Source organism: Panthera onca, chromosome D3 (assembly GCF_046562875.1).
Source record: "Panthera onca isolate mPanOnc1 chromosome D3, mPanOnc1 haplotype 2, whole genome shotgun sequence".
Lineage (NCBI taxonomy): Eukaryota > Metazoa > Chordata > Mammalia > Carnivora > Felidae > Panthera > Panthera onca.
The window spans coordinates 26,287,549-26,307,671 of NC_138350.1; the positions used below are offsets into that span (position 1 = coordinate 26,287,549).

The 20,123-nt window shown below is 40.3% G+C and overlaps 2 protein-coding genes across 16 annotated transcripts in view; one reads left to right on the forward strand and one right to left on the reverse strand.

Annotated features, from left to right (window-relative positions):
• SGSM1 (small G protein signaling modulator 1) overlaps positions 1 to 20,123 on the reverse strand; it is a 496,957-nt gene that overhangs the window by 274,964 nt on the left and 201,870 nt on the right. The window lies entirely within an intron of this gene.
• LOC132676937 (ankyrin repeat domain-containing protein 26-like) overlaps positions 1 to 20,123 on the forward strand; it is a 149,332-nt gene that overhangs the window by 43,209 nt on the left and 86,000 nt on the right. For 5 of the 8 annotated variants that reach the window (XM_081790744.1, XM_081790737.1, XM_081790738.1 and 2 more), the window contains 4 exons: positions 3,974 to 4,080; positions 8,012 to 8,082; positions 16,372 to 16,408; positions 16,931 to 16,984. In XM_081790744.1, coding sequence (XP_081646870.1) covers positions 3,974 to 4,080; positions 8,012 to 8,082; positions 16,372 to 16,408; positions 16,931 to 16,984 — 269 coding nt within the window. The remainder of the gene's footprint in view (positions 1 to 3,973; positions 4,081 to 8,011; positions 8,083 to 16,371; positions 16,409 to 16,930; positions 16,985 to 20,123) is intronic. The other 3 variants (XM_081790739.1, XM_081790740.1, XM_081790743.1) reach the window with 3 other exon arrangements.

Consider the following 20,123-nt stretch of genomic DNA (forward strand, 5'->3'; position numbering starts at 1 on the left):
AAAGGCAGTTTTGATAAGTCATTCTTTTGGCTAAATCTTCAAATGATAGAGGGAGTTGGCCACATAGATGAGACTGATGTGATTGGCTGCTGCACCAGCTCTCACCTAGAATCGTGGTGGTGAATCCCAGTGCCCTGGGGAAGTTGCATTTTTTTTTTTTTTACAAGCCTAAACTCTCCCCTGAAGAGTTTGAGTAAATCTCGTAACATGTATACATAGACATGGATATTTAGAAATATTTTTTTTTGAGACTGTGCTACAACTCTTGGTTAAGAACTACTGGAGTGTGTGGGTGGCTCAGTCGGTTAAGCGTCTGACTTCAGGCTCAGGTCATCATCTCACGGTTCACAAGTTCTAGCCCCGTGTTGGGCTCTGTGCTGACAGCTTAGACAGAGCCTGGAGCCTGCTTCATATTCTGTAGTCTCCCTCTCTTTTTGCCCCTCCCCTGCTCATGCTCTTTCTCTCTCTTTCACAAATAAGTGGACATTTAAAAAAGAAAAAAAAAAAGCTAACTACTGAAGGGAGGGGTACCCGGGTTGTTCGGTTGATTAAACATCCGACTTCCACTCAGGTTGTGATCTCATGGTTTGTGAGTTTGAGCCCCACATTGGGCTCTGCACTGATGGTGCAGAGACACATGAGTCTCTCTCCCTGCCCCTCCCCCACTCGCTCACACTTGCTCTCTCTCTCTCTCTCTCTCTCTCTCTCATATTCATAGCCATTTGGTTATTACAAGCAGTGTTTTCATGACTGCAATAGGAGAAAATCTTGAATCCTTTTTTTAGGTGAAGTTATGTGACAGACTGTCTTATGATGTCTGTTAAGTTCATATAGCCCTGGCATAATCCAAATGGTAGTTTTAAACATGGAAATGTAGTTAGTGACAATAGAGTTGGGAATTGTTTCAATAATTTAGTTTCAGCATAGTTGTGAACTAATTTGTCTATTTAACAGTCTGGGAGAATTAAACACAGATAGATTGCAGTTTTAATAAGCGTTGGAAAAAATCTTAAAGTGGGTGTTGCGAGTCTTTTTGTTGTGATTCTTTTAGACAGAGAGAGTGTGAGTGGGGGAGAGGGGCAGAGGGAGAGAGGGAGAACCTCAGGCAGGCTCCAAGCTCAGTGCCAAGCCTGATGCAGGACTCAGGCCCACAATCCTGGGATCATGACCTGACCTGAAGTCAAGCGTCAGATGCTCAATTGACTAAGCCACCCAGGCTCCCCTCTTATGAGTCTGAATAGCAATTTTTATTACATGTTGGGGCCTAAGTGTTTGGTAAAACGTGATACTGATACTTCAGGAAAGATTTACATACAAATATTTACTTTATGCATAACCAAAATACCCGTGGGCTATTGACTAAATTTGGCCCCTGGATGTGTTTAGTTTCCTCCATAAATTGAGTCAACGTTACAAATTATGGCACTCATGCAGAAATCTGGATTTCAGACTTTTCTTATAGAATTATACCTGGTACTTTGAGCCCATACTACTGTTTGGTATGCATTCCAGTGGCTGCCTTTTTATATGAGGCGTGTGTGTCTCCAGTTTGCTACTGTCCCCACTTAGGTTCTTCACTTACTCGAGTCACCTACTTTGCCTCCATAAGCATTGCGTTTGCAATTACTGTTTTATGATCTATCTATCTATCTACATATACATATACATATACACACACATATACATATATATACGTATATACATATATACATATATATGTACATATATACATATACATGTATATGTATGTATATTTATATACATATACATATACATGTATATGTATATATCTAAGCTACCAGGCGCCTGAGCTACCCAGGCGCCTCTGTTTTATGGTCTATTTTGATAAAGATTTCAAGGTTTTCAAGGCAATCCATATTGATTTCTAATATATATTTTGTATTTTATGTTAATGTCTTCGGAATAGGATTGAATTTTCCAAGTTAGACTTTCTAAGTTGTTTTTGGATTGTATTTATTTTTTTAATGTTTATTGATTTTTGAAGGAGAGAGAGCACGTGCATGAGTGGGGGAGGGGCAGAGAGAAAGGGAGACACAGAATCCCAAGCAGGCTCCAGGCTGAGCTGTCAGCATAGAGCCCAATGCAGGTCTTGAACTCACAAACCATGACATCATGACCTGAGCCAAAGTCGGCCTTTTAACTGACTGAGCCACCCAGGTGCCCCATAAGTCAGTTTGAAAACAAGACACTTTTTACTTCTGTGTACTGTAAATCATCGTATTCCTGGGGCGCCTGGGTGGCTCAGTCGGTTGAGCGTCCGACTTCGGCTCAGGTCATGATCTCGTGGTCTGTGAGTTCGAGCCCCGTGTGGGGCTCTGTGCTGACAGCTCAGAGCCTGTAGCCTGCTTTGGATTCTGTGTCTCCCTCTCTCTCTGCCCCTTGCCCGCTCATGCTCTGTCTCTCTCTCTCTGTCAAAAATAAACAAACATTAACAGAAACAAAATTTGAATAATCGTATTCCTATTGGAATATTTGCAAACCGTATTACATTAATCATGGTTACAGTTGAATAGGTTATGCCTATTGCAGGCAATATTCTCTTTCTCCTCATCATTGTTCCCTAAAAATGCAAATAATGTAGTCACTTTCATTATGCTAAAAATGATCTGTAGAAACCAGTGTTTGAATTTTTATTGATAAGCCATTATATTTTTATTTCCGATTTATATTTTGCCTAAAATATAAAGTAAGTAGCTATTCCAGTGGAAACTGGAATACCGCTAGGATACAAACAGTTTTTTTTTAGAAGTAGATATGCGTTAGGGCCCCAGGATTATTATAATTGAGAATAAAATTTCATATTGAGCTTCCTAACAGTTAAGATAAAACTTTAGCATTTTATAATAGGAGAAAGCCCAGGGGCTACTTAATGTTAAGGAATCAAAGTTCATTTGAAGCTTATCTCTTGGAGTTCTGAGCCCATCTCCTTAGTGACCCATTTGGAGCAGGAATGCCTTACGTTGACATCTCGGATGTCAGTGGATCCTGATACCGCTGACAGAAGACAAGCAAGTTTGTATAACTTGGGGAAAAGCTTCACCTTTATCGGAAAGCCCTCCAAACTATATCCCTGAAACTCTGATTCCTCAAATGTGAATGTTTGCCACAAAAAGGATTGTCAAATGGGGATTGGGCAGATTTAAATGGATTTCTGTAATGCCAGACATACAATGCAGTTTTATAATATTTCTCAAACATAGGTGATCATGAAATCTTTCCATTGGGACATAGTACTTACCTTCTGGCAAAGTATGTATTCTTTGGAAGATAATTTAAGAAACACAACTCCAAAGATCATCATTTAGGTTATTAGTTCAGTAAAAGTACTTAAAGCATTTACTGCTGTGTTTTGGAGTTTGGAGATATAGAGATAAGAAATAGCCCCTGCTCTCAAGAAGCTCTTGGTTTAGACAGGGAACAATAACTACAGTATACCATCATAAGTACTGTGATAGAAGCAACGATCTTGGAACCAGTCAGTGTTTGAAGTGAGTTTGGGAGAATGACTGCATATAATCTGTTGAAGAAGGTGGAGGAGGGCTATTTTATTAAAAACAATTTTTAATGTGTATTTCTTTTTGAGAGAGAGAGAGAGAGAGAGAGAGAGAGAGAGAGAGCGGGGGCGGGGGAGACACAGAATCTGGAACATGCTACAGGCTGTGCGTGGTCAGCATAGAGCACAATGCAGGGATCAAACTCACAAACCCTGAGATCATGACCTGAGCTGCAGTTGGTCACCTAACCAACTGAGCCACCCAGGTGCCCCAGTGGAGGAGGGCTATTTTAAAGAGGAGCAGCAGCGGGTGAAAGCACAGGGGTGGGAAGGAAGAGGCCATTTTTTATTTACTTTTTGTATTATATGTTTAAGTTTAGAGGATCTTTTGTATGTTTTAAAATTCCGTATGGAAAGGTGTAATTTTGTAAATTCTAAATTGTTTTTGCTCTTTTACAGGATAACTTCACACCACTTCTAGTTGCTGTAAATGAAAACAAACAGCAAATAGTGGAAGTTTTAGTAGAAAAGGCAGCAAATATACATGCAGAGGATAAATCAAAAAGGTGCAGTAGTTTTCTTTTAAACCTTAGTATGGTTCTAGAGTGGTAATAATTACTCAAGTCAGGAAGATTAACTTCAGAAGAAGAAGATTAATTTATAATTATATAGTGAAAACTGTCAACACATCACCAGTTAGACAGAAAGCAATTATTCTGACTGGGCCACATGAAGAACAGGGTATAGCAGAATTCATATTCCTTGATGATGTTGACTCGTGTCATTTGCAGTGTTTATTTTTAAGCAGGTTCCATGCTCGGCCTGGAGTCCAACGCTGGGCCTGAACTCATGACTCTGAGATCAAGACCCGAGCTGAGGTCAGGAGTCTGATGCTCAACCAACTGAGTCCCCCAGTTGCTCCTGCAGTGGGTTTTTCTGTTTGTGTGTTTGTTTTTTCTGCCACATGATTTTGTGTTAACTAAAGGGATTTCATATTAGTTTTACAAAGGGTGGACTCTCAGCTCTTAATTTACTTTATGACACAATATTGGCCTTCTTAACCCTTTTATGGTATTGTTTTAAACTTCTACTTCATAGAGGCACCTGGGTGGCTCAGTTAGGTAAACATCCAACTTTGGCTCAGGTGATCATCTCATGGTTCGTGGGTTGAACCCCACATCAGGCTCTGTGCTGACAGTGCAGAGCCTGCTTCAGATTCTCAGTCTCTCTCTCTGTCTCTCTGTCTCTCTATCTCTCTCTCTGTCTCTGCCCCTTGCCCACATTCTCGCGTGCACTCTCTCTCTTTCTCAAAATAAATCGTAAATAAACTTAAAACAAAAAGAACTTCTACTTCATATAGATTTTTCCTTCAAAGATGTATGTTGGGGTGCCTGGGTGGCTCAGTTGGTTAAGTCTATGACTTTGGCTGTGGTCATGGTGTCATGGTTCGTGGGTTCGAGCCCCACGTCGGGCTCTGAGCTGACGGCTCGGAGCCTGGAGCTGCTTTGGATTCTGTGTATCCCTCTCTCTCTCTCCCTCTCCCTTGCTTGAGCTCTGTCTCTCAAAAGCAAATAAATGTTTGAAAAAAGATGCGTATTAAATATAAATAGGAGTTGTTTTGTCTTTTGGATGACGCTTTTCTTTAAATTGCTTTTTTTTTCTTTTTTGAGGAATACTGATGTCGTTAGGTGATCTCTAAGTGATGATTAATTGCTATTACCAGGTCTCATCAGGTTTTACCCTTTTTCATGTCCAGTATATGTATTTTTGATTTTATTTTTAATTGGTAGGAGTAGAAAGATGAAAGATAACTTTAACTGAATAGACTTTTCCTTTAATGAGGATAAGTTATAGGTGGGTGATAAAGAAGGAAGAGATGTGCTTTAGATTCACACAAGACTAGGTTGATTCATAGCTTTCCTACTGGCTAGGTGTTGTGACCTTGGGAGAGTTACGTATCATCACTAGATATGTTTCCTGATATGAAAAGGATGATGATAATATATCCTTCAAGGGTGGTTGTGCGTAAATAACATTTTATATACATAGCATTTAACTTAGTGCCTACCATACGCTTATCAGCATTGTTAACTATAATTATGCCTATTTTGTTAGCATTCGCATTAAAATATTATCATTTTAAGCCTGCAGATAGTTTCTATACTTACGTGACCTCTAGATGGCTTTGAAGTGCACTGTATCAGATTAAGGAAGACATGGGGAATTCGTTTTTAAAATCTTTACCTATTCGGATAAGTGACCTCAGCATAGTTTCTTGTTTATCAAAGGACTTTAAATTAGCAGCTCTATAATACATCACCCAAGTGGGACAAGAAGCTTCCTTTTTGTCCCTTCATTTTAGCCTTGGAGATCATTTACAAAGATGAACACTGAAACATGTAAATGGTCGATTCTGAACAGAGAGGCAAGATGTTAACCTGATAGAGTGTATCAAATTAGCTGTTTAAACAACTCTAGATTCCTAAGAGTGGAGTTATCTCTGTTATTTTAGAACAGCCTTCGTGCTTGCTGTAAATTATGACTCAACAAATGTAGTCAGGCTTCTTCTTCAGCAAGGTATTGACCCTTTTCCTCAAGATGTATATGGATGGGCTGCAGATGAATATGCTTATATTAAGGGTTTTAATCTGTAAGTGTTTGTATTACAATGCTAGTTATTACTAAACTGAGGTTTAAAATAATTTAACTGTTATCTTCGTATGTAACAGATGGGATTTCGTAGTTTGGTCAGGCAGTTTTGGAATGGCAGTCGGCTAGTCCACAACATGAGCCAGAAATCAAGCAAAGGACTAGACTAGTTGGAAGTAGGAATGTGTGCAGGATTCTTTATCTCAGGACTTTTGAGACCTTTATCCTCCAGGATTATGCATTTCATTTCAGGTATAACCCCTCTGCATGGGGCACAAATAATGTTACATCTCTGTGTTCTCTAACTAGTAACCTGGGTCTTGAAACGTTCAGTTTTGTAGAAGACCCTATACTTTCCTTTGAGGGCTATCTCCTGTACTCTGTCCCTTGAATTTTCCAAGAACCTAAGGAGCACCGTAAGGCCAAAGAGACAGTCCTCTTTCACAAGTCATTTGGAGGGGACAAAAGGGCATCTGATCATTCTACAGTTTTGTTTGATTCTGTTTCTGCGGCATTGCTGTTGAAACTGGTGCTGCAGTCTGGTCGTGATTGACCTTTGCTCCCAGGATTCCCTGGCTGATCCAGATTTTTCAGTCTTCATGGTGATCCACACTTAGATTTCAAAGTTACAAAGTTTCTTTTGTTCACTGCACATGCACATATGCTCAGCAGCTATCCCAAAGCACCAGCACCCTGTTGGGGCAGCTGGGCCTCCTGGCTTTTGCCATACACCCCTGTCCCTCCACGCTCAAAGACCTTACGTGGAACCCATACCTTAGCCTAGACTTTCCTTATGAGTTACCCTTTGAGGATCTTGTTTGTCTTTTTTTGGCCAGAAGATGTTAGTTGGGACCATTCTAAGCTGTCAGAGAGGTTCAAATGATGCTGCAGGAAGAGATCGGACTTCCCTTTCTCCTTTGTTAGTAGATCTGTACACCTGCCTTTTTTTTTTAAGTAGGCTCCATGCCCAGCGTGGAGTCCACCATGGGGCTCGAACTCACGAGCCTGAGATCAAGACCCAAGCTGAGATCAAGAGTTGGATGCCCAACAGACTGAGCCACCCAGGTGCCCCTGGACCACCGCTTTAAATCCTGTGGAGCATCTTTTCTGAGGTCATGGAAGGTCTCATCTTGCCCTTCCCAGAGTAAAGAGCATCACCTAAGAGGCCATGGCCTGACAGGCCATGTTTTGGGTATAATATCTCATTAAATCCTCTTATCAACCTTGTAAACTAAGGCAGTAATTTCCCTTGCTTTATAGAGGGAGATTTTGAGCCAAAGAGAAGTGGCTTCTCCAAGAACAAATAGCTATAGGTTATAGAGCTAGGACTTCTGAGTTCCAAACACTTTCCATTCTGGCAAGCGAATTCTAATTATTCTCATTACTATTTGATGTGTATTTACTTTTGATAGAGGGAGATGGAGTACGAGCTGGGGTGGGGGGTGGTTGCAGAGAGAGAGGGAGACACAGAATCCAAAGCTGGCTCCAGGCTCCGCGCTATCAGCACAGAGCCCAACGTGGGGCTCAAAGGCATAAACCGTGAGATCGTGACCTGAGCTAAAGTTGGGCGCTTACCTACCCAGGTGCCCCGGGCAAGCTAGTTCTAATTTACTAAGCTAGAATGCCCTCAATTCATGACTGGCTCATCTTCCTGTTTTTTTCTTCTTTAAGTACAGACTTAATGAAAAGCTTCTAGAATGTACAAATTTGAAGTATATGGGGTAATTCAAGTTTTGGTATTTGCTCTGATATTATTTGAAATACTCTAAGAATTTGATGTATTTGGTAAATGTTTTTCATGTCAGCATTAAAATAGTAATATTATTTATCACCCTTTTTTATACATAGCAGTTACGAAATAATTTGCCACCATAAAGAAGAAATCATGCTTAAAAATTCTTTGCAAAATAGCAACCCAGGTAAGACTTTACATAGTGAATTGCTCTTGGTGGTCCTAACATAGGTAAAGTCAGAGTAAGGGTGTTTTGATAATGAAAGAACAATGAAGAAAAGAACACCAATGTGTAAATTGCATGTGTATTTATTTTCTTTCTTAATTTCTTTCTTTAGAGTCTAATGTTCAGAATGATTTAAGAAGTTAACTGTAGGTAATTGAAAATATGAGGCAGTATTATCTGAGAAGAAATTCATTATTTTAGTCATGACCCCTAAAATACCATGTGACATCTTTGTGTAGTAAATACGAAAATGCTTTGTTAACTGTGTATTTAATTTTGAGAGAGAGAGAGAGAGACAGAGAGACAGAGACAGAGAGAGACAGAGAGACAGAGAGAGAGCAGGAGTGGGGCAGAGGGAGGTAGACAGAGGATCCAAAGCAGGCTCCACCACTGACAGCAGAGAGACCAATGTGCGGCTCGAACTCGTGAGCTGCGAGATCACGACCTGAGCCAAGGTCAGATGCTTCACCAACTGAGCCATCCAGGTGCCCAGAGGAAAAAAGATTTTTAAGTTAGTATGTTTTATGTTTCCTCCATAAACATATTATAACAAATTGCACTTGCTATAAAAATGGATCTTTTATAAAATGTTTACAAATGGATTATATTTAGTAAATATTGTTACCTAGTGATTTGTCTCATTAAAAAATGAACCAGCCCTAAAACTGGGAATTCTACAGTACTTTCCTGGTACCATAAACACATGGCAAATCATAAGAACTGCAAAACTTAGCTAGTGTGCAGCAATGCCAACGAGATTGTTTTTTACAGATGGCTGCCAGTAGTACCGAAGAAAAGCAATGCCCTGTGGAGAGGCATAGGTTATTTCACATACTGTATCAACAAGGTCTCACCATTATCAACTTCACTCCTCATAAATCAAAACAGAAAGAGAGGGGTGCTTGGGTGGCTGCGCCGGTTAGGTGTCCAACTCTTGATTTCAGCTCAGGTCATCATCATCTCACAGTTGGTGAGTTGGAGTCCTGTGTCAGACTTCTCTGTCGGGCTCTTTGCTGACAGCTCAGAGCCTGTGTGGCATTTTCCCTTTTCCTTCTCTCTCTGCCCCCCCCCCCCCCCGTACATGCATGCTCTGTCTCTCTCAAAATAAATAAACATTTAAAAACAACAACAACAACAACAAATCCAGAATGAGATATGTTGACTTCATTAGAACAATGTTTTCTTCTGTTTCTTGGAGAATTGTCATGACACTGTAATTTTGTTAGAATCAGATACTCCGTTGCCATTAGTCAAAATTTTATCTTCATAAGTATTCAAGTAGGGCAACTTGGGCTCCAGGAATTATAATAAAAGCACAAAGATGTTTCACAATCACACACACACACACACACACACACACACACACACAAATGCTACTGTTGCTCCCTAGTTGTGGCACCTAGTGCACTGTACAATCTGAAAAGTAGGAAGAAAGCTTTAACTTGGTAGACTGTTACCAAAGACCTTCTGTAAGTCAGTTTTGGAAGTTACAGGAAAGGCAAAGATCGAGCAGACAGCGTTTGGACCACGAAGGTGCTCATAACAGAAGAGAGCTGTCCCTGCGGTTTTTGAAACAGAAAAGTTTCTGTGGTTTTTAAAAATAATTTTCAAAGGAATCATTTTTATTCACGTCCATTTGTTCACTTCACAAGTCACTCTTAAGTGCCTTTTAGCTACTAAGTGTTATCCCGTTGTAGAATACAAACATTCAAAAACCAGTCTCTGCACCCGAGGAGTTTGTTGTTATCCCTGTCATTTGTATTATTTACTCTCTTTAGTGCTTACTAGGTGCCAGAGTCTCGTGGAGCTTATAATTACCATTGTTAACTTTGTATTGGCATTTGTTCCAGTTACCGTAAGTTCATGGTGAGGAATCAGAGTTTTCAAAGACTGGGTAGAATCTACGGTAAGCATGCAGGGTGAGTAGTTCAGTTTGCCAGGTAGAGAGGCAGAATGACAATGTTTGGCAGGACCAACATTTGTATGTTTGACAATGTTTGTAAAGTGTCACGATTACGTGTTTGGCGGAGTACACAGCAGTGCAGAGGCGAAGGTGTACGAGTGAACTTAGCAGGATTTATGAGCAGTTGGGTTTTGCTGGTAGAAAACGTGTGCTATGGGAATGGTTGGGAATGAGGTGAATACCTAGGTAAGACAAGCTTATGGAAGTTTGTTAGTGCTATAGAAAGGAGTAGATCTTACCCGATGGGCCTTGGGAAGTTTCTTCGGTAGAATGCTTTTAGCGGCAAATAATAGGTGACTTCTAACAGTGACGAAAACAGTAGGAACCAGAAATGTTTTGATGGTTTGGTGATGTCATCAGGATCCCCGTCGTCTCTTGTTCAGTTTTGGAGCTGGTGGTGTTTTTATTTCTCCTTTCCGGGGTGGCTAATTAGCAACTGCTCCAGGTATCATATTCTCACATGGCAACATCCAGTGGGTGGGAAGGACTGCTTTTCTTTAGGTGTTTCTTTTCACTAGGAAGAGTCTTGCAGTAGACTTCCTCTAGCATTTTAAAGACTAGGTTACATCACATACTCACTCCTAAACTGGTCCCTGGGAAATCAGGTACTGTGATTAGCTTAGAATAATCCTTTCTCTTTTTGAAGCCAGGGTGAGGCCACCTTCTTTGTGTATGGAGACAGTAATGTCCAAATAAAGTTGTGATTCTCTAGCAAGAATGAAGAATATGGAATGGCTCTTAGGGAGGGAGGCAGCAGTATTTGATGCAGGGATTTTGGAGAATTTGAAGCAGAAGACTAAGAAGATTAGATTTGAGTTAGGACACTCTGGTTATGGCATAAAATACAGATCACCAAGCCTTTTTCCTAAAGAGCCAGTGAATATTTTAGGTGATGTGGTCTCTCAGCTCTGCCCTTGTAGTGTGAAAGCAGCCGTAGCAATATGTAAGTGAAGACATGGGACTAGGCCCCAATAAAACATTACTTACAGAACCAGATGGCAGGTTGGATTTGGCCTGTGGCTGTAGTTTGCTGAACCCTCATATGGAGGATAGGTTATAGGAAACCACATAAAGAGACTGGGAGGCAAAGGAAGCTCTTGTTTTCTTAGCCTGGTATTAGTCCATTGTGAAACTTTCAGCTGTGTAGATTGAAAACGTCAGGGGGTTCAGTTTATTCCATTAATTTTTTTTTTCTGGGCCTTGTGTCTTTCTCATTTGTTTTGCTGAAAATTTTTTATTCGTTTAAGAAATAACAATAATATTTGGTGGCTTTTTTTTCCCTGTGAAAATCATCAGTTAAGAACTCATGTTTGACTAGGGCAGTAGCAGGCGAAACATAAAGCAGAGACAGAAACAGTACAGTTAATATGAGTTTGTGATTCCTGAATATAAAAAGTTAGGGGGTGAGAGAGAACTCTCAGAAGATTCAGAGGTTTCCAGGTTGTGCGCCAGCATTTAAATTGGACATGAAGAATGAGTAGGACTTTATCAGATGAACAGAGGAGAGCAGCAGGAATGAGGAAGACCAGTAGTTTTCTGTATATGTTGACTTTGATGGAATATCCATGTAGGATATTCTCAGTCATTGGATAATTGAATAATAGGAGTTTCCAGCTGGAGATAGACCTTCAAGATTGGAGGTGCAGATTTGAAATAATCTGCTGAGAATTATTAGGCAGAGTCATAGCTTGGATAAAGATTGAGCTTGTCCATGATGGAGAACATGGAGAATGCGAAGGCCAGTGAACAAACCCTGGGAATACCAATTTAGAGAGAATGGATGGAAGAATGGCAGTTAGTAAAGAAGACTGAGGAGTGCTAGGGAAAAAGTAGGCGAGGAATTAGAGGAAGTGATGTTGAGAAAATTTTTAAAAATTTCAAGCAGGAGTATTTTATCAAATTACTACCAAGAAAGTTGGATTTAACTTTTAAAAGTTCTCTGGTGGTAACCTTTTCAAAAGAACAATTTGTGAGTTGTAAGGCCTTTTATTTACGTGGTTGGTGCTTTCGGTGTCCAAATGTGGAAAAATAACATATCCACCAAGGTCCTATCTAACTTTTTGTAAATGCAACACCTACCCAGGTAGGGTCAAGGGAAAATGGTCTAGCCTGGTGAGTATACTTGCCCAGCGTTTTTCCATAATCGTCAAAACCTAGGAGTCAAGTGTGAGGAAAAGTGTTGTCGTTCTTACATGCTTCTTGTGGGAGTACTTGAGGTTTTCCTCAAGTCTTTGAATAACTCTTCTGGATGAATACTGAGACAAAAATCTGGCAGCAACAGCTGGAAGCCACTGTCAGGCCCTGTCTCTGGAATGGAATCCCGAGACAGCTGTATTTTTAATAGTTTGAAGTTTTGATCAGAAATAGTTTCCAGAGCAGCAGGTTGGAGAAACTGACCTCGTGTCAATATGTTATTGCAGAAAACTAATGTCATAACAAGGAGAAAATGTCAGGTGATGCGCTGAACCTACTAGTTCTCAGTAGTTTGGGAATTCTAGTGATGTCAGTAAAAAAGTCAATACGGGATTATTTTTGCTTGTGTCTTTTTTGTTATGTTGGAATACCTGACTGTATTTTGTTAGTGCTGTCTCTCTTTATTTTCTTTTGATTGGCCTTCTTCTGATATCTCTCCTTTTAGTCTGCCTTTCTGAATCTCATCCCTAAAGAAAGCTCTAAGGAAGATTGTCTTGGAATCTACTACTATTAGAATACATTTCCACCATATGCATGTTGAACGTATATGTATGTTTCCTTCTAAGGCATTGGTCTACCTAATCTCAAGGTTGTGTCATCTTTATGAGTTTCTTAGGCAAAACGACTTTCTACCTGTACACACAGTGATAGTGATAGTGTCAGTGATGATGTTCTGTCAGGAGTGAAAGCATTTTCTGGATCGTCAGGTAGAAATTTTTGTAGGGTACAGTTTTAAAGTGAACTGCTTTAATATTTTTTTCAGAAATTGGTAAGCTGTGACTTAACAAGAATACATGCCCAATTGGAATACCAAGTTTTGAACCAATTATATATAAGATAACTCACTTTGCCTTCCCCCAAAAGGGTCCTATTGATCTTTAATTCTCAAATCTGCTGTTTTCAGGGTGGAGTGGATAATTCCCCTGACAATTTGGACACAGTAATTATGACTTTTTGATTATTTTGGCAATAATCAAATTGCCTTTAATAGGTGAACTATATTTTTAATTTTCTAAGACATTAAGGAAAAGAAACAAAAAAAATATAATCGGTAGTATGTTTTTATACTGGGTCTGATAGTTCTGTTTTTTCTAGAACGATCCCTGTTACTTCTTTGATTCCTATCTGCCAGAAAAATGAACTAAGTCCTAGTGAGTTGGAGAAAATGAACAGATTTTTCATATTTGAGAGGAACTTGTATATGGTAGAACATAGTGGCAACCACCAGGATTCTCTCTCTTTTGTTTTTCTGAGTAAAATAGGATTGTTGCTTGTTTCACACTTTCTGACATCATGATTTCACCTATTCCTTTGAAACCTTTCTTCAAATGGATATATAGGAATGTAGGAATTTTCTAGGCAAATACCAAGAAAAAGAGATTCCAGGACAGGTATTCTGTGACATAACCTTCTGACTGTAACCACGTGTAAGACATCAACCCAAATAATAAAAATGTCATATAACACAGTTGTGTTAGAGGCACCCCAACGACACCCAGATTTGATTATTCACTAGAAGAGCTCACAGGACTCAGCATATAGTTGTACTCATGCCTGTGGTTTGGTATGGGGACAGGCTAGAAAGGCCAATCAGCACAGAGAAAAGGTGCATGGGGTGAAGTCCAGAGGAGACCAAGCGCAGGCTTCCAGGAATCCTTTCTCTATGGAGTTAGCAGGATGTGCTTAACTCCTCCAGCATGAAATTAGGACAGCACAAGTGAAATGTTGTCTGCCAGTACGAGGCTTACGGATACTCAGTGCCCAAGGTTTTCATCAAACGCTAATCACATAGGCATCTTCTCCTTAGCATGTGCCAAAATTCCAGGTTTCCAGAAGGAAATCAAGTGTACGGCCTTAAGCACATTGATTGTACCAGCACTTAGGCACAGTGAGCCACTCTTGACCAGCTAGGAAATGGTGGGAACCCTCCTTAAGTCCAAGATCCCAGGGAACAACCAAGGGCCAGTCATTCAAGGAGGATGTTCTGAGGGTAGCCATCTTTGGCCTGCTGGATGAAACCTGTTCTGCATAGGAATTATAGCCCTGACTTAATATTTGGTGGTGTCTTAAAATTTTATTTTACTAGCAAGTAATATGATGGTTACCGTGGTACTGGTTTCAGTTTTATCATCCATATGAAGTAGGTATTTGTACAAAAACGACTAGGGCCATATTAGGTCATTATAATCTTTTTTGATGGGATTAAGCTTTCCTTATGATTCTTAGATACGATCAACATAATGATTTTTTATTTAAAATTAGAATAAAATCTCTTAATTATATGCAAAACCCAGGTTTGATTCATATAGTACTGAATTCCTGTGTATAGTTATAAGATATTTGATCCTATTCACCAATTGTTTTCTTTCCTAAGTATACAAATAACTTTTGTATTTTTGTATGTTGCCTTATGTATTTTCATATAATTCCATATGGGAGACAGCACCCCTACTGTGTTACTTTCATATCTATCTTAATTTTCAAGGTGACTGTATCATGCGTTAATATATGGTAAGAGTAGCTTCAATGGATACCGTGTTTTGTTGTTGTTGTTGTTGTTGTTGTTGTTTTTTACATTTAATGAGCCTTATTGTTACAGCAGTTTTAAGTTCACAGCAAAATATAATAGAAAGTACAGAGAGTCTCCATATGCCATACCATGCTCCCGTACACGCCTAGCCTCCCCTGTTGTCAACATCTTGCATGACAGTGGTCCATTTTGAGTAGTATCTTTTTCTCAGTTCCTTTGTTTAGTTTTGAGTGAGAGAGCATGCATGCGTGTGAGCAGCAAAGGGGCAGAAGGAGAGAGGAGAAAGAATCCTGTGCTGTCAGCAAAGAGCCTGATGCAGGACTTGATCCCATGAACTGTGAGGTCATGACCTGAGCTCAGATCCAGACTTGGACGCTGAACCAACTGAGCCACCCAGGCACCCTGACAACAGTGGTGCATTTTATACGGACACTAACTCATCATTTTCAGGCAAAGTCTCTAATTTGCATTAGTGTTCAGCCTTGGTGTTATATATTCTATGAGTTTTAACAAATGTGTAATGATGTGAATCCACCTTTGCGGTATCGTGTGAAAGAGCTTCACTGCCTTCAAGGTCCTCTGTGCTGTGCCCCTTTATCCCTACATTCACCCCAACCCTTACCTCCATAGTCTTGCTCTTTCCAGAGTGTCATATAGTAAGAATCATGCAGTGGGCATCTTGAATGTTTAGAAAATTAAAATTCCCCCGTACTTGAATGTAGGCATTCCAGATATCCTTTGCCCTTGGTTTTGTTTTGTTGCTCATCAGTAGAGGATCTGATAATATATGCCTTCCATGAAAAAAAAGCATGATTTCTCTAGATGTGTGTGACCTAATGGGGAGGGTTGAGAAAAATGACATCATGAACCACTACATAGCATTGGGATCATTGGGATCATCCTCCTCTGCGATGTGCGGTGGGACTAGACAGACTCTCTAGCAATGGAAGGAGACAGTCTCAAGAGGTTAGAACTTTATCAAACTGCAATGCCAAATCCTTCTTCCTTAACTTCCCATTGGAAATAAGGCCAGGGAGAGTCTGTTTGCTATGGTTTGGCCATGCTGCAAAGTACAATAGCTATAGAGCACACTTTGTGAGGGGGTGTTTCATCCTAAAACTGAACAGTCTCTACTGAAGGGCTGGGGAAGTTCTGCCGTGTTAGAGCAAAATAAAGATACTCTCTTTTAACTCCTCTAGTAGTGGAAGTCCAGAAAAATCATGCTAGTTTCAGTTTGACATTGTCAGCTTAGGATAATCATTCTCCTAATGATACCATTTTCCTTCAGTGTCATAGAGTCGGTCAGTGATGGTCATTGTAAACATCAGTCCACCTGTAAGTGTCAAATTCCGATAAAACCCATTCTTGCTTTTGGTCAATATAGAGGAGAAAGTCAGATTTCTTAGTGCTTTAAGCCTACCAATGGTATAATTACCATTCAGTGTAGTGTGGTTTCCAGGTGTGGTCCCAAAGGAAGACTTTTGAACAAATCATTAGCCATACACTTGTAATTTCCTATATTTTTCGATTGTTGATTAAACATGTATTTTGCTTTTTTCTTTAGGAGCAGATAAGAATGCTGAGGAAGACTCTATCACCAGGTAGGATTTTTATGGATTTGTAATCATGGCATTTATTGGGGCACCTGGGTGGCTCAGTCAGTTAAGGGTGTGACTCTTGATTTCAACTCAGGTTTGTGAGTTCAAGCCCCACATCGGGATTTGCGCTGACAGCCTCCTCATGGTATCTTTCCCTCTTTCTGTGTGCACTCACTCTCAAAGTATAAAGGAATGAAATGAAAGGAAACGGAAAATGAAAGGAAAGGAAAGGAAAGGAATGAACTGAAAATTATGTGTTTCCTAAGGGAACGCAGAGAACAAAAGCAGTTTTGAGTCTTCTACCCTTGACTGGACATTATATCATATGCATAACATCTGTTAAGTTATATAGTCATTGCATAGCTTTGCAAAGTAGCTGTGTTATTGTAGCCTACTTTTAATTACTCTGGCAACTGTGGTTCAGGGAGGTTGATTACTCGCCCCATGATTCCATAGTTAATGAGTAGCTGAGGGGGTTTGGCCATCAGCCTGTGTAGCTTCCACATCCATTCTCTGGTTCCTCAGCAGCACTGAGATGAAGACACAGATCGTAGGACAGATCAACTCAGAATGTCAAAGGTAATGATGTCGGAACTCTAATTTGGGGTTTTCTTAAGAAACCAGGTTAGTCCAAGCATTTGCCCTTATATGTTTGACCACTAGTTCTCACAAAAGTAATTAGTGCAGTGGTAACTAGTCCCTTGTTTTTGCCATCAGAGATTTTAGGGTGGATGTCAGCTATGGCCATGGTGTCACGCTTTATACATAATAAGCAAGATCGAGTCAGGCAGGTCCTTAGATGTGGTGATATCCCATCTTCTTGAGACAAATGAGTTTTCTGTAAGGGAAGGATACCTAGTTGTAGACCATGTTACGTTAATTAAATTCAGCCTCTATCTCGAAGATATTGCTGTAAGATTCTCTGTTGCCTAAGTTCCCAGTCTGGTTTCCTCTTGGGCTAGTACCCTGGACTAGTTCTAGGAAACTTTTTCTTTTTTTCGAGATTTCTTTCCCCATGACTTTTCTGTACTGTGGTTTTACCTTTTTACTTTCTTCTCTGGTTTTCTTGGTATTTCTTTTTTTTTTTTCCATTAACTTTTCCACTTCTGCCAGCTAAGGACTCTCCATTTTTCCAGAGGCCAAATCAAAAGCACTTAGAATCTCAAGATGTAGGGAACCTCAGAGATTAACTCATCAAAATACCCTCTGGTACTTCAACCTATGTTTAACCTCCTTGCCCAATGGTTGTTTCCATGGAGAATTTGAAACTCAAAAGAGATTGAAGTGACCTATTTGGATATGATAACTGACAGAAATGAGATTTAAATTCGGGTTTTCTTTCTTTCTTTCTTTCTTTCTTTCTTTCTTTCTTTCTTTCTTTCTTTCCTTTCTTTGGTTTTGTCTTCATCTTGCAGGCAAATGTCTTAATAAGAGAAAGCTGGGGAGTGGGTCTAATGAATACAATGAAGGAGGGTAAGAATTGAATTAGCAGAGGAGACCAGGTTTCAAGAAGGACAACACTGAGTTGGATAGGAATAAGAGTTTTAGAAAAGATGTCAGAATATGGGGGTTTATGCCAAGTGAGATAAAGGTGAATGACAGGAATGAAGGACCCAGGATCAGGGGAGTTGTTTAGAAAGGCATATTCAAATAGAGAGTTCAAGAGGATCCTGACCAGGTTTCTGCTTTTGTGTGTGTTGGTTTCATTGAAGGTGCGAGCATACCTCCGATTTTCTGAGGAGAGAGATGAAAAATCATTTGAGCTGCTGGGAAGAGTCTGTTTACAGCAAATAGAAATATGATATCCTCTCCTTCCACCCCCACTAAGGGAGGAAGGCTTAGATCGTCTCAAGGAATTGGGGGTGGGGGGGTGGAGATTCTGAACTACAGAGATGTATGGCCCAAGGCAAGCTGTCTCCTCACTCCACCTCTGTTCCTAAATCTGTGATGCCCTTCCCATGTACCTGTAGGGCTGGGCAGGGGTAGGACTGACTTGTCAAATCAGTAGGGGAGCTTCATCTGGATAGGTGATAACATGCCTAAGTTGAGGTGACTGTGTGGATGACTGAGACTCTCAATTAGCTTGTTCCCCAGGAGCAGGACATGGCTCCTACCCTCGGTCATTTGAGCCCATCCTTGTTGTAGGAGTCTGTGCCTTCCTAGGCTAAAGATTGAAAGGTTGGAGAATGTCACTGAACCATGCCAAAGAGTGATGGAGGAGTGGGAGCTCACAGGGAAGAAAATATTCAGGCAGCATAGAGAGAAATGGAGGCACAACTACCAGGACCATTTTGATCGCAGTCTCTCTCCTTGGGTAGCTGAATGCCCCTGAAGGCTTGGAAGGTCTTGCTAGTTATTATGGACCTCAATAAGGCAAGACCAGTGTAGGAACAAAGTTGGCCTTGGGAACTTTTGATCTTTTAATCTCTAGTTAGTACTTCCACTCATAACATAGAAACCTTCACTTTGGCATATTTACTTAAACGGAGGTCTACCGGACACACAATGTAATAGGTGATGCAACAACTCTGGATGTTCCACCATGCTCGCCATAAGTGTCGCTCCCATCTGTTAATGTATAATGCTATTACGATATCACTGACTAGATTCTCTATGGTGTACCTTTGAGCCTTGTGATTTATTTACTCTGTAACTGGAACCCTGATCTTCCCTTTCCCCTTCACCCATTTTGTCCATCCCCCCTCCTCCCCTCCCTCCTGGCAACAGTCAATTCTCTGCATTTATGGGTCTGTTTCTGCTTTTTCTCTGTTTGTTCATTTGTTCCCCTTTGTAGATTCTACATAGAAGTGAAATCGTATAGGATTTGTCTTTCTCTGTCTGACTTATTTCACTTAGCCTCATACCGTCTGGGTATGTCCATGATGTTGCAGATGGCAAGATCTCATTCTGTTTTATAGCTGCGTAATATTCCAGTGTGTGTGTGTGTGTGTGTGTGTGTGTGTGTGTGTGTGTGTGTGTATGGGTGTGTGTGTACGTGGTCTGTTCATGTATTGATGGACACTTGGGTTGCTTCCGTATCTTGTCTATTGTCAATAATGCTATAATAAATATATGGGTGCATATATCTTTTCAAATTAGTATTTCCATTTCCCTTGGGTAAATAAATACCCAGTAGTGGAATTACTGGATCCTATGGTATTTGAGTTTTTAATTTGCTGAGGCCCCTCCATACTGGCTTTCGCTGTGGCGATACCAATTTACATCCCATGACCAGTGCACAAGGGTTTTTTTTCTCCACACCCTGAGCAACCCTTGTTGTTTCCTGTGTGTTGAAACTGAGCCGTTCTGACAGATGTGAGGTGAGAAGTCATTGTGGTAACTTTTATACATTTAATTCTCAACCATTTCAGAAAATTCCCTGCCTGTCACACTTGGTTATGGAAACTCAGACTGGGTCTTTCCTGGAGATTTCACAGGTTAGGAGAGGTGGAGGCAAAATAGCGAACTGAAAGCTTTTTTAACACAGGGTCCAAAGTATGAAAGACCTGTACCCTGGAAATCGTAAAACACTGACGAAAGAAATTGAAGATGACGGAAAGAAAGAGAAAGACATCCGATGCTCACAGATGGGAAGAATACATATTTTTAAAGTGTCGACACTACCCAAAGCGATCTACCGATGTAATGCAATCCCGGTCAACATACCAACAGCATTTGCCACAGAGCTAGACAAACAATCCTAAACGTTGTATAGAAC